At 36.9% G+C, this 12,848-nt stretch overlaps 1 protein-coding gene across 1 annotated transcript in view; it reads right to left on the bottom strand.

Annotated features, from left to right (window-relative positions):
• Positions 1-12,570, bottom strand: part of UHMK1 (U2AF homology motif (UHM) kinase 1) — a 19,566-nt gene extending 6,996 nt beyond the window's left edge. The window contains exons 1-7 of the mRNA XM_004688430.2: positions 12,150-12,570; positions 10,618-10,910; positions 9,886-10,077; positions 7,613-7,707; positions 6,576-6,652; positions 6,322-6,420; positions 3,572-3,660 (exon numbers count right to left, since the gene is read on the bottom strand). Coding sequence (XP_004688487.1) covers positions 3,572-3,660; positions 6,322-6,420; positions 6,576-6,652; positions 7,613-7,707; positions 9,886-10,077; positions 10,618-10,910; positions 12,150-12,417 — 1,113 coding nt within the window. The 5' untranslated portion in view covers positions 12,418-12,570. The remainder of the gene's footprint in view (positions 1-3,571; positions 3,661-6,321; positions 6,421-6,575; positions 6,653-7,612; positions 7,708-9,885; positions 10,078-10,617; positions 10,911-12,149) is intronic.
• Positions 12,571-12,848: the final 278 nt, after the last annotated feature.

The raw sequence follows: 12,848 nt of genomic DNA on the forward strand, positions 1-12,848 counted from the left end.
GTGTGTGTGTGTGTATCACTTGGAGACCTTCCTTGTTACAATGCAGATTCTGCTTCACCAGGTATAAGGTGGGGCCTGAGTTTCTGCATTCCTAAACAAACTCCCTGATCAGGCTAAAGCTACTGGTCCATGGACCATATTTTTTGAACAAAAAAGTTTAGAATTTTTCCATAGGGTTCTTCAATTTTGAACAATTCATCAAAGACAAGTGGGATAAAAAATACACAACCTTCTGCTAAGTTCATACAGGAGAGCTGAATAGTGCTAGACATTTGAGAAGACTAGGACAGGAAAAGCCCTAAGAGAAACTGTCTTTCAAATTCCACTTTTAGAAGTGGGAGGAGAAAATACTTATCAAAATTACACCTCTTAAAGATCTGTAGGTGCCATATTATAGCAGAAACTAGACAACTTCCTTTTTCAGAGCACCTGAATTCCAACGTGAGTAAGGTCTCAGAGGATACAGCCTAACAATTTATAACTTGTTTTGTTGATCTAAAGCAAAAGTCACAAGGAGGAGAAATAACTTGTGATTTGTCCCAGTTGCCTGTGAATTTGTATGAGAAAAGAATTGCCTTTTCTGAACTCTCATTTGTAACTTTTCCTAAAATTGAACCTACTTAAGAATTTCAGGCAGATTACCCTTTTCCATCTCCCCCATCACAGGTCCCTCTCTCCGACTTAACAAAGTTATTCTACAGGGTGTAAGAGTGCACAGACCTTTAAGGCAGGAAAATAAGAGGCAATTCCAAATACAGCATATTTTTAATGAAATCTTTCATAGGTAAACAAACACCATGCCTTCCCCACTGTATGCAAAATATTTCTGTTAAGAATGATGTGTAGGGTATTTGAGTCTGTAATGGGATTTTCTAAATTCACATATTATAAAACTGAGCTGGGACTGATTGTCTCTTCTAATCTATAGCTTATCTATATATGCCTCTTCCATTCTATGCCTCTTGAAAATAAAGAGCACCCAGTGCTAAAAACCACCTTTTCACACATATAAAGGTAAGTTGTACTTTTCAGCTGCTCTTAAAACCTCTCTAGCTATGTCATTCACTGGAAATATAAGCACTTCCAAGTGACCAAAACACTTCTGTCAGACTGTTTATTTTAAAGCTAGCTGCAAAGAAAAAAATACCATTGATAAAATGTTGCATGATTTCTTTCATAGTAGGTATCCTTCATATAATAATTTAAGATCTGTATCATTAAACTGTATCATCATTAATGCTAATTTTACTCACCTTAAAGGTAAAATATTATAACTTTATACAAAAGTATATATTAGATATTGGATCAATTAGCTTCTAATTATATGTTTTTTCATTAAATACAAGAGAAATTGGAAGATAATGTCCAATGAGAATGAAGCTCAGATTTTTCTAAGTTTATGCTAAATAACTCCCAAATCCACACATATACATATAGCAAGTGAGCATACACTTACAGAAGGAATTATCATGTTTTTTCATACTCTTTGCTTCATAGACAATCTGTAATTTTATACATTACATTATTCCAAACTAAATAAACAAAATAACCTTATTTTTATTTCTTATGAAGCTAAAAAATTGGAGCTATTATTTTTTTTTAAAGATTTATTTATTTGTACAGAACTGGGGTACAGGCCAGAGATGCGGAGGGTGAGAGGATTCACCAGAGACAGAGGCGGGAAGCAGAACAGGCAGATCGACGAAGTACACTGCAGAGGGGAGCAGCAGGCGGGTCAGGAGAGGTCTGCCTCGCCATGTGCTCGCCTCCGGGGCAGGCGGGAATCGAACTCATGCGGAAGTGGCTTTAGTTTCTTAGTGCAGTGCTTTAACCTGCTGCGCCACCAAGGAGGGCCCCTGGAGCTATTATTTTAATTTTGACTTTTTGAAATTTTAAAACACATTCCATAATTTACTTTCCATGGTAACTGTAATGTTCCTTAAAAAGATGGTAACAGATTCATTTGAATTGACAAACTGAGGAATTTCTCAATTCAAATAGATGGTCTTTGCTATCTAGATAAGAAATTGTCGATAATCTAAAGATATTAAAACCTGTGATTCTAAGTTTATCAAAAGTTGCTTTCATTCTCCTTTAAATATCAGTGAAAAGCTTCATAACAAAGTAAAATTCCTCTCATTGAGGAACTTAAGGAGATCTTAAAATTAGATACTTCCTCACCCCCAAAATAGTCCTCTCACTTTTATATTCTGTCTTCCACCTCACTTTGACCACTGATAGATAGATCACTGTAGTCCTTAATTCAAAGCCTTCCAATGCCTTCCCTTTGCATGCAGAATCAATGAAAACCAGCACTGCCTCAAAGGTTGCAAAGTTAACACCACTGGATCTACTTCAAATTCCTGACATCTCTGGTCTAATCCACTAGGATTTCACCTTTTCCTCACCCTGCTGTTGCCCCACTGAACTCTTCAAACCTGCAGGGCAAACTCAGGGTCTTGGCAGTAACTATCCCCTCTACCTAGAATTCTCTTCCTTACCTACTTCAATTTCAGTTCAAATGTAATGTGAGTCTGTCCTTCCCTCCGCCCACTGCAAATTGAGGCCTACCACAGCACTTCTCCAACCTCTTCTTAGTCTTTGTCTCACTACACATTATTTTGTCTGTTTTTATCACTATTACATCCCAATGGCTAGAACATAAAATAGATGCTCAGTAACAATTAGCTGAATACATAAACAGCAATGACACATTCAGCATACAGACACAGAATGAGTAAACACCACTAATATTAGTTTGGCAATAATTTGTTTCTAATATTAGAGTGAAATTTTTTTTAGTTGCCTAGAATTTTCATAATATTGAACTGTAAGATAATCTACAAATATTGTTACACCACCAAGGGCAGTGCTTAAGACACTTTTGTTAGACACAACTTAGGAGGGAAATAAGGGACAAGGTGGAAGGAATTAATGAGCACTTCGTACAATACACATGACAACTCCCTCAGCTAAGAATTGCCCTGTTCAAATGTCAATAGTGTCAAAGTTGAAAAAACAACCAGAGATAAAATTTAATTTAGAATCAAAATTTCTAATGGAAACTTTGTATTCAGTTTTAATCCAAACATTTTATGCATGAAAGAATTAACACCTACCACAAGGCCAGTTGTGTTGAGACTAGCCTCAGCTTTCAGAGTTCTCTGTGCAGTGTATGTTACTTCTTTAAATTACTGCCAATAATGCTATTATAAAAAGAACTTAAATGGTTTTCTAACTATATTTAATTAAAACAAAATTTGGTCAAAATATTTTTGTAGCTGAACCTGAATCAGTTATGATTCACCTGATTTCTATTTAATTCTCTTTACATTGACTTAAAAGTAGACTAATACATTTTGAAAAATAAATTTTGACTGAATAAGATTCTTAACGCACAATACAGAACTTTTGGGAAAAAGTGAAAAACAGGAATAAAAACATCCATAATGCAAAATTCATAACCCATACCAATATTTTTGTGTACATCTTTCTACAGAACTGAAACATTTTGTACAGAATTTTACTAAGCTCTGCATAATTCTGAAATTAAGTTGATATTCAAACTTACTTGTCCTCTGCCAGGATTCTCCTTTGGAACAAGCAAAGAAACCACTGGTCCATATTTTTGACACTCCTCTTTAACATCTTCTACAACATCTGGTTATTAAAACACATAACAATAACCATCATTTTGATGTTATTAAAGCATCAAAGAACTCAGGAATCTATATCTAAGTAATGAAGTTATTTTCTACATTTTCTTCTAAAATTAAGCTTCAGTTAAGAATGTTAAGTTAAATACATTTAATTTTTTAATTTTAAAATGTGATGTTTTGAATAGTTAATACAAATGATTCAAATTCCTTTAAGTCTTCTTCCCTCTTTCCCAACTGCCATTCTGTTCTTTCCCCTGAAAACATTCATGTTTTGTATCCTTCCATCAATTATGATCATATAATGCTTCCATTATCTCCTATGGCATTATATTATATAAAATTATTAATCAATACAACTCTGAGAGTCATTCCTATTATTTCTACTTTACCAATAAGGTTAAATGATGTGTCCAAAGTCATGATGCCAGTAAATAGTAAGCATCTGAATCTAGGCACTCTGACTCTGGCTTATACTCTGAAATACTCCATTGTAGTTCTTCCTGAAGATGATAGGAAACTTCCAAGGAATTTTAAGCATGAGTTTTTACATAATCCTATTTGTAGGAAGAAAATTCTAATGTGTAAATGTGGGATGGATGAGCTCAGGGAAAAATGTGAATTTGAAAGAAAAAACTGTATTCATTCACTTACCTAATAATGAGTATATTTTGAGCAATAAAACAAATTTAAAAAACTGCCCTGTTTTTAATTTGAAAAATTGCTCTTTCTCCGCTCATCTCCCTAATTGTTCTCCTTCCTTCCTTCCCTTTTATTAAACAATCTTTACTTGCTATGAAATTCACTTTTGTAAACTGGTATGACTGTATCTTAGGATATATACTGGGGAGTTGTCCACTAAAGCTAAAGAGGTAGCCAGCAAGAGCACAGATATCTAGCAGACTTGCCCCTAACAGGATTACAAAACATAACACATAACTTCTAACTCAGCACATCGAATATGATGATGATCTTGCTAATCAGAAATAACAACAGAAATAACAAAGTGATACTATATTACCTGTTGCACTTCAGCTCATATAAGGCAATTTAACATTGTGATTTAACAGCAATATTTAAATACCTAAATACTGAGTATATTTAGAAACAGAAAAAAAAAGTGCACATAGCAAGATACAGAGGAATATTATCTACCTAGGGTTTACTGAAGAAAATCCACACTTCAGTTTTACAGAAATCAAATTAGGAGACAGAATTAAGGTGAGAGAGACAGTAGTCAAATTTGAATTTGATGCCAAGAGATTATTCAGAACCATGTACCACATTAAAATGTTGAGGGATAGTCCAGGCTGGAGATTCTTATAACTATCTCAGATTAGAGAAATTAGTTTTGCTTCATTTATGAGGTAAGTAACTATAAAATTAAGGGAGATAAAGTGATTTACCCCTACAAGATAGTGTAGGAAAAATTAGGTTTAACTATAATGGTCTAATTTTCATTAAAATGTTGTTGAATACTAGCAATATGTTTAGGTTTGGCCTTGTTTTATCCACACACCACTCTGCTTCCAGAAGAAGCTCTACTAAATTCAAGTTTAACTGTATCATTCTTCTGTTTAAAATTTTCAATGGCTCTTATTGCATTCAATGAAGAACAAATATTTACTGAGTACTGATCTTAAAGACTACTCTACCCTAGATTCGTTTGTGTAGTTTATGTTCCAGTGTTATTACCTGTGGGGTAAAACCCAAATTCGTACACCAAACAAGTCTGCTAGATATCTGTACTTTCCCTGGCTACTTTAGCTTTAATGGACAACTCCCCAACATATATCCTAGGATACAGTCATACCATTTGCTCTTCTCTAAACATGCCATACTTTCATTTCTATGCCTCTGTGCTATTTTATTTCCTCCCAACTCCACTTTTAGCCAAACAATTCCAACTACTGAGGAGTTCAGATATAACCTTCACAGAGATATACTCACAGATCACTCAGAATCTCTGCCTCTGTGTACTACCATACCTTCAGTTTATCAAAACTGTAATTGTTTATATGACTATCCTCTCAGTAAGACAGGAAATAAACAGCAGTACTAAGAACACAGCTAGTACTCAGGAAAAAAATGAGCTGTAACAGTAAGTCATAAGCATAGACAAGACTAGAATACACAGAAAGAAGCTGTTGAGAAAATTCATCTCCTTTATTAATTTGGTAAGGACTTACAAGATGTTAAAAAGTCCAAAGGACCTCAGGAATTATCTCAAACCACTTAGACTCCTAAAACAAAATGCCAAGGCAAGTAGCTCACACAATAGACATTTCTTTCCTACAGTTCTGAAAGCTAGAAGTCCAAAATCAGGATACAAGCCAATTCAGTATCTCAGAGAGCTGCCTCCTTGCTATATTCTCACACAGCGGTGAGAGCACTCCTGTCTTTTGCTCTCATAATGGCATTAATTCCATCACAAGGGCCCTACTCTCATGACCCAATTAAATCCTATAAATCCCTACAGGTTCTACCTCCAAGTATTATCACATTGAAGAAACAATTAGGACTTTACCATAATGTACTTTGAAGGGATATATGCAATCTGTATTTTATGTATTTAAAATTATAGAGTTCAATATCCTCATTATATTAATTATGAAAATGTCCACTCCAGACCCAGCTAAAAAAGATACACTTTAGGAAGCATGACCTTCATATTCCTCTTCATTCTCAAGATAATCATCATCCAGCACATTTAGCAGTCTCAGCACTGGAGTAGGAAGCATCACCAGATCTTCAATATGAGGGGCTGTTAAAGTGAATTATATATGGTTAAATATACACACCACAAATAAAGTGGTGAGCACCAATTTGGCAAAGGAACTTTGGAAAGATAAATATAAATCAGAAATATAAATTAATTCTTATCAAATGAACAAGAAAAAATAAATGCAAAGAACTTACCAAAAGGAATGCTAAAGAATGGGCTGCACAATGCCATCTCAGCAGGAATCCTCCTGCTTGGCTCATCATGAAGCATGCTGAAGGGCAAGATGAGTATCTTTATAATTACTGTCCACTCTTTGGAAAATGCAATCATTAAACAAAATAAAAATGCCTAAATGTTTGTCACAGATGTATTTCATGACTGACTGAATTTACAAAAAAAATATAAATGCTACTTATGGATAAATGGTTCAATAATTATGATACATGCCAATGACCTGCTTTTAAGTTAAAGTAATATTTTTGATTAATATACAACATGGGCATGTGATCCACACTCAATAGTATAGTGTAAAAACCTAGATATATATATTTAGGATAATCCAATTTTAAAAAGGGCACAAGATGAAATGATTATTTAACAGAATAATAGACCTTGATAGCAAAATAAAAAATCTATGGGCAATATCTACAACAATAATACCTAAGAACCCCAAAAAACTGCAAGATGTTAAGAGGCCAACCTGCTAATAGCACTAATAAGACTTTTACCACCTGAACATATATAGTATATGTGAAAATACATGGAAAAAGAACAGCTGATCTGACCAACTACAGGAAATAGTAACTCAAAATCAACAAGTACCCAATTCAGAAAGCACAAAAAGCAAGCCAATTTAAGAAAAGTATCTTTAATTACATGGGGTAGTGCACTCCAACTCCAGCTGGATGAAGGGGAGCTCTGTACAAGCTGAGAGGTTGGAGTTACTGCAACACCAAACTCAAAACTAGGCAATCAAAGCTTTCACTCAGGGCAAAGTCCCATAGAGAAAACAACTCTTAGAAAGAGAATTCAAACCCAATTAGATGCAGTAAATAAAAATAGAGACTGAAACAGAGACACTCCAAAGAATCTAAAGGAAAACTTTTATTTCTAAAGGAACAAAACCTCTACATGATCAAGCAAACCAAAAATAATGAATCTGTTTAGTAAAATAAATGTTCTTTTGATAGTAAATACAAACAAGGGAAGTTTTAATGTACATGTAATGTACCTTTTGATAAGGTCTCTTAGGTGATAAGCTGGAATTGCGGCATTCACCACTGCTTTACTGGCAAATATGTGATCAATAATAGCAGAACTGTTTGCCTGAAAAAAGGAGAAAAGTCTTCCTTTGGTTATTTGATTCAACATATAGTTACTAAGAACTAGGCACACAAAATTATACTGGTTTGTAAGATGCCCCAGAAAGTATTCTTTTCTAAGAGCTTACCACCCTAATGGAGATTATATAAGTACATTACTAGTGAAGGGACATTTTTTTCTCTCTTCTCAGCACCTAATACAATACCTTGCAACCACATAAAATACAAGTTTAATGCAAAATGAGAAAAAGAATATAAGTTTGGTGAGTCCAAGTGTTAGTGATGCGCCTTTAACTGGTTTCCAGATAGAAATAAATTACCAAAGAGAAAAAAGGATAATAATTAAAAATTGCAGTTGTCGGCCCTCCCTGGTGGCGCAGCGAGTTAAAGCACAGCACTGAGAAGCTAAAGCCACTTCTGCAAAAGTTCGATTCCCGCCTGTCCCAGAGGTGACCACACGGTGTGGCAGACCTCTCCTGACCCGCCCGCTGTTCCCCTCAGCAGTGTACTTCGTCGATCTGCCTGTTCTGTTCCCCACTCTGTCTCTGGTGAAGCCTCTCGCCGCCCCTGAGCCTCTGGCCTGTACCCCAGTTCTGTATGAATAAATAAATCTTAAAAAAAAAAATTGCAGTTGTCACATTATTCATTATGGGACATGACATCCTAGGATTCATAGTGCTGTGAAGCATAAACAAGAGTAAAAAAGACCCAACACCATCATTATCACTAGAATTTGCTGAATACTTACCACAGGCCACACACAATGCTAAAAACTAGATATCATTTCTTTTTTAATCTCATGAGACATATGCTGTAGTATCCTCCTTTTACAGAATATCAACCACGGGTTAATAATACTAAATGACCTAGTAAGAACTGTAAGCAAAAATATGAACCCTATTACTTTGATGTCAGAACCCACACTCATACACATTTCGCAATTTTGTCTCCATAAAAAATGATAAAATTAGGATAATGTTTTTTTAATAAGCGAGAAATACTTATATTCTATTTGTATACAACTTGGTTCCAAATTTCACCCAAAATGCCTGAATGTAATCTAATTCCCATCAGGCTCAGTTTAAGGGGATCAATGATAATCAAAGCTAATAAAAATAACTGACTTGTATTTGGATAAAAGCATCAAAGAAAAACACTTAAGTCTCTTGACTGGGAGTTTCAATGATAAATAATGAATCTGGTTTTACTCACAAGCCAGCACTGTTTTACCAAAAGTAAACACAAATATATATCCACTGTTAAGCAATTAAAGCATTCCTTTCAGGAATCGTTCCACCAGAAATTGAGGACCTGTGTTTTGAAAGTAATAAAACTTTATATGGCATAAGAGCTACCCGTGATGTATTAGATGCCCAAAAAATTACTCATTTCAATGTCAAAATCAGTAACAATTCCTAAATACTGTACTAAACCTGTAGTCTACTAAGCCTACTAAGCAGTCTAAAAGATACTAATGTCAACAAACATTGAAGCTCAACAATACAGTTAACTCCTAACTTAAGAACATATAAAAAGTTCATTCCTTAGGTTAGTGTTGCAACTTAGAAGCTACGTCCCCAAAGAAATGTTAAAATCAGCATTCACTTTACTAGGATAGTTCACATATCAAATATAAATAATTATGAAGCAATGCGGAATTATGGATCAAATGGGAGAAAGAATTTGGGGCTCAAGTCTGGACTACCCATTTGTAGGATCAGAAGCAAATGACTTTACATTATCTGTATCTCATTTTTCATTTGTAAAAGAACCTTTATCCTTTATCTCCTAATAATCTTCATAGGCTTGTTAGGAAAATTCAATGAAATTGTGCATTAAAATACCTTTTAAAGTATTAACCATAAACATAATGGGAGATTATCATTTAATTTATCTTACTACATGAGTAGTATTTTAGAATGTAGTATAACTTACTAAACAACTCACTTTTACATCTTTGAGGAAATATATTCAATCATATATTGTTATCTAGCACTTACTATAAGCCAGGCCTCAGATTAAAAACACATCTGTAGCTTTGGGAGTAAAGAGGGCATTCAAGTTACCATAAATGAAAGAAGAGGATTATGGAAGAGATGAAACAGTCAGAATCTCCAATAAGCAACATTATAAAGCACATTTAAGGACCCTAAGCAAATCAAAGGCGCATGGCGCAATTTACCTTCCATTCCTGAGATCTGACTGTATGTTTCAGTTTCATTCCTGAGAACATTTCCAGTAAAATGATTCCTAGGCTCCACAGATCAACAGCTGAGGTACATTCTGTATCACTCTGCAGGCCAGCCTGGGCCAAGCAATTTTGCAGTTCTGCTTCTGGAGCCCGATACCCGTCTGTCTGAATATACTTTACATCCTAATGAAGATAAGTAGATATAACCAATAAAAAACTATTCACTTTTCATCCACCTCTACAGAGTATTTACTTCACTAAAACTGTAGAAAGCCACTTAGCAAGCTGATTATCACAAATATCTAGTCTTTGGTTACCATAATTTTTGATTCATCAACTGGGCAGTTCTCACAGTTGTGAGAAGCTGTACATATTCCCTATGGTTGCTTGTTTCTTTAGGCTGTTTCCTGCCTACTAAATCCTGCTGATAAAAGGATACTCTACTCAGCATTAACAAACCATGCCACTTTGGAAGGGTTTGACAACATGATTTGCCATTGGCTAGATCTCAAATACTGAAGACATCCATAACAATAATTCAGCAATTAACCAAATACTTAGAAAATAAAAAGCATCCCATTCAGGCAAAATACTCTTGATCACTCCACAACTCTCTTATGCTTCACCATTTCTCTCTCTAAAACCTCTATTAAACCAAAAGATATTTTAGAAATATTTGGCTTAGACTTTTGGTTGGGAGAGAAGGCAGGAAAGTATTCTTACCTGATTGCCTTCTTTGAAGCTAAGTCCAAAGTCAATAAGCTTAAAACATTCATTCTCTGCACTCCACAGTATGTTCCGTGGTTTGAGGTCTGCATGGACATAACCCTCATGATGAAGAAAAGCAAGGGCTTCCAGAACATCTCTGGCACAATGCTGTATCATCCACATGGAACAACCCTGGTGACTGGAATATAAGAGCAATTCCGAAACACTGACATCCAGGAGTTCAAGCAACAGACAGCGTGATGGCACATTCGGAGAGAAGTGAATCGTGAAAACGCCATACAAAGTCACTAAAGAAAAAAATCAGAGTAAGTGATTCAGAGTAAGTTAAAGCTCTGCTGTACAAATTTAGGTTAGTCTAGGTAAGGATAACTTTGATAAGCAAAGAAGCTACCACGGTGCTATCTTTCCTGTGAATAAAATGTCCAGGAAGCCGAGTTATTTTAATAAAATCAAATGAAACAACCTTCAAGCTTGCTATTCAAAGATATTAAATACCACATAACAGTTCAAATTGTGTTTCACCAAATAGTGGTGAGTGAATATGCACTTAGCATACATAGCAAAAATGGTGGAACAGAAAAACCCAAATATTAAGTAGTCTTAAGATGACACAACATGCAAAAACAAAAGACTGGGTCTTGATTCAAAATAACACTCTATATATCCAAAATGCTAAAAGAGACGAAGAATTTGAAGATGGTATTTTAGCCTAATCTTAAAAAGATTCAACAAGTCGTTAGACCTAAAAAACTGCAGAAATTTTCCTCTTGAATACTAAGGTATTAAATACCATTTAGCAAGCTTAAAAAAGAAGGCGACAATGGTGTGAACAAATTCTTCCTCACATGGTCACTTTAAAGGATTAACTCTTCAAATACATTATGCTTGCCAGGAATTTCTTTACTAGCTGAGTTATAACTAATGATAAGCTCTCTGCTGTTGTAAAGACAATGTATACTGTTTTTATAGCTAAATCATTAGTAATATGACAAAACTTACATTCTGATTATCTGAATCAAGAAACAGTCCTTACCAGGATAAAATCATAAAGCGTTTCTCATTTCCACCTTCCATAAAGACTCATGTAATCCTGAGTCATTTTCTCCCACACCAAACATGTATCCTGTAACACCTATCTGAGTTACTAGCATTGACGTTCCAAGACCTACACAACTTCCCTATTTTCCACCGGCATGTAAAAATTTCTATACATGTCAATCTAACAAAAAATATATATCCCCTCTTTCATAGAGGTAACTCTCTATGCGAATAGGAGCCGACTCCGAAGAGACCCGCAGTAAAACAGAACTTATTGAGCATGGACACGGCTCTGGGTAAAGCACACCAACTTGGGTGTTCTGCAGACAGTGACAGACTGAAAAGGGGGAGGGGAAGGGGCCTGGATCCACTGCGAGGCCAGACCAGCTCTCCCGCTGTACTGGGTGAGACCGAACGCTAGGTTTGGTGAGGGCAGAGTCTGCCAAGAGCCGGGACCTGGGTAGCAAAGACCCGCACCGCAGCATTACCGATGTTCCGATGACCCTGCAGCTGCTCCAGCGCTGCCCTCTCTTTGCGGAAACCGTACTCGGCGGCCGAGGCCGCAGCCCCGGTGGTTCCCGGCGGTAAGAACTGCTTGAGGGCGCCGGGGGGCGAGCCGGGCGTGCCGCAGCAGCGCACTCGGTACACCGAGGCTGAGGAGCCGCTGCCCAGGCGGCTCTGTACCTGCCACAGCCGCCCGAAGGCTTCCAAGAAGCGCGGCGGCTCCGCGCCCCAAGAGCAGCCGGACCCCGCCATCCGTGTGGGTCGAGGGCACTGACGCGGGAGCAGACGCGACGCCCGGGACGGCCGGCAGAGCCCGTGGTCACATCCCCGCCTGCCGGACCAGCGGCTCCGCGGGTACGGGCCTGCAGCCGCCCCACCGACAGCCGAAAATTCAGGCCGCCATGACACCGGAAGCCCTGTAGAAGTGGGTCCCAGAAGTCGGAAGTGGAGGATGAGCCAATCCGAGCTGCCCGGGGAGGCGGGTCAGACGGGGGCGGAGCTTGGGGCTAATAGGACGCTTTAAGTATGAAGGGAAGACAGCACTTCCATTCCTGTCCTAGTGCTCACCTCTTCTACAGACGTTTCCGAAAATGAAAACTGGTTCTTTCCCTGGCTGACGTACTTTGCCACTCCACGGGAATCTTGGGAAATAAAACCTCGCATGTATTTCTCATAAATAGTTC

The sequence above is a fragment of the Condylura cristata genome, unplaced genomic scaffold, assembly GCF_000260355.1.
Source record: "Condylura cristata isolate star-nosed mole 26May11 unplaced genomic scaffold, ConCri1.0 scaffold00024, whole genome shotgun sequence".
Classification (NCBI taxonomy): Eukaryota; Metazoa; Chordata; class Mammalia; order Eulipotyphla; family Talpidae; genus Condylura; species Condylura cristata.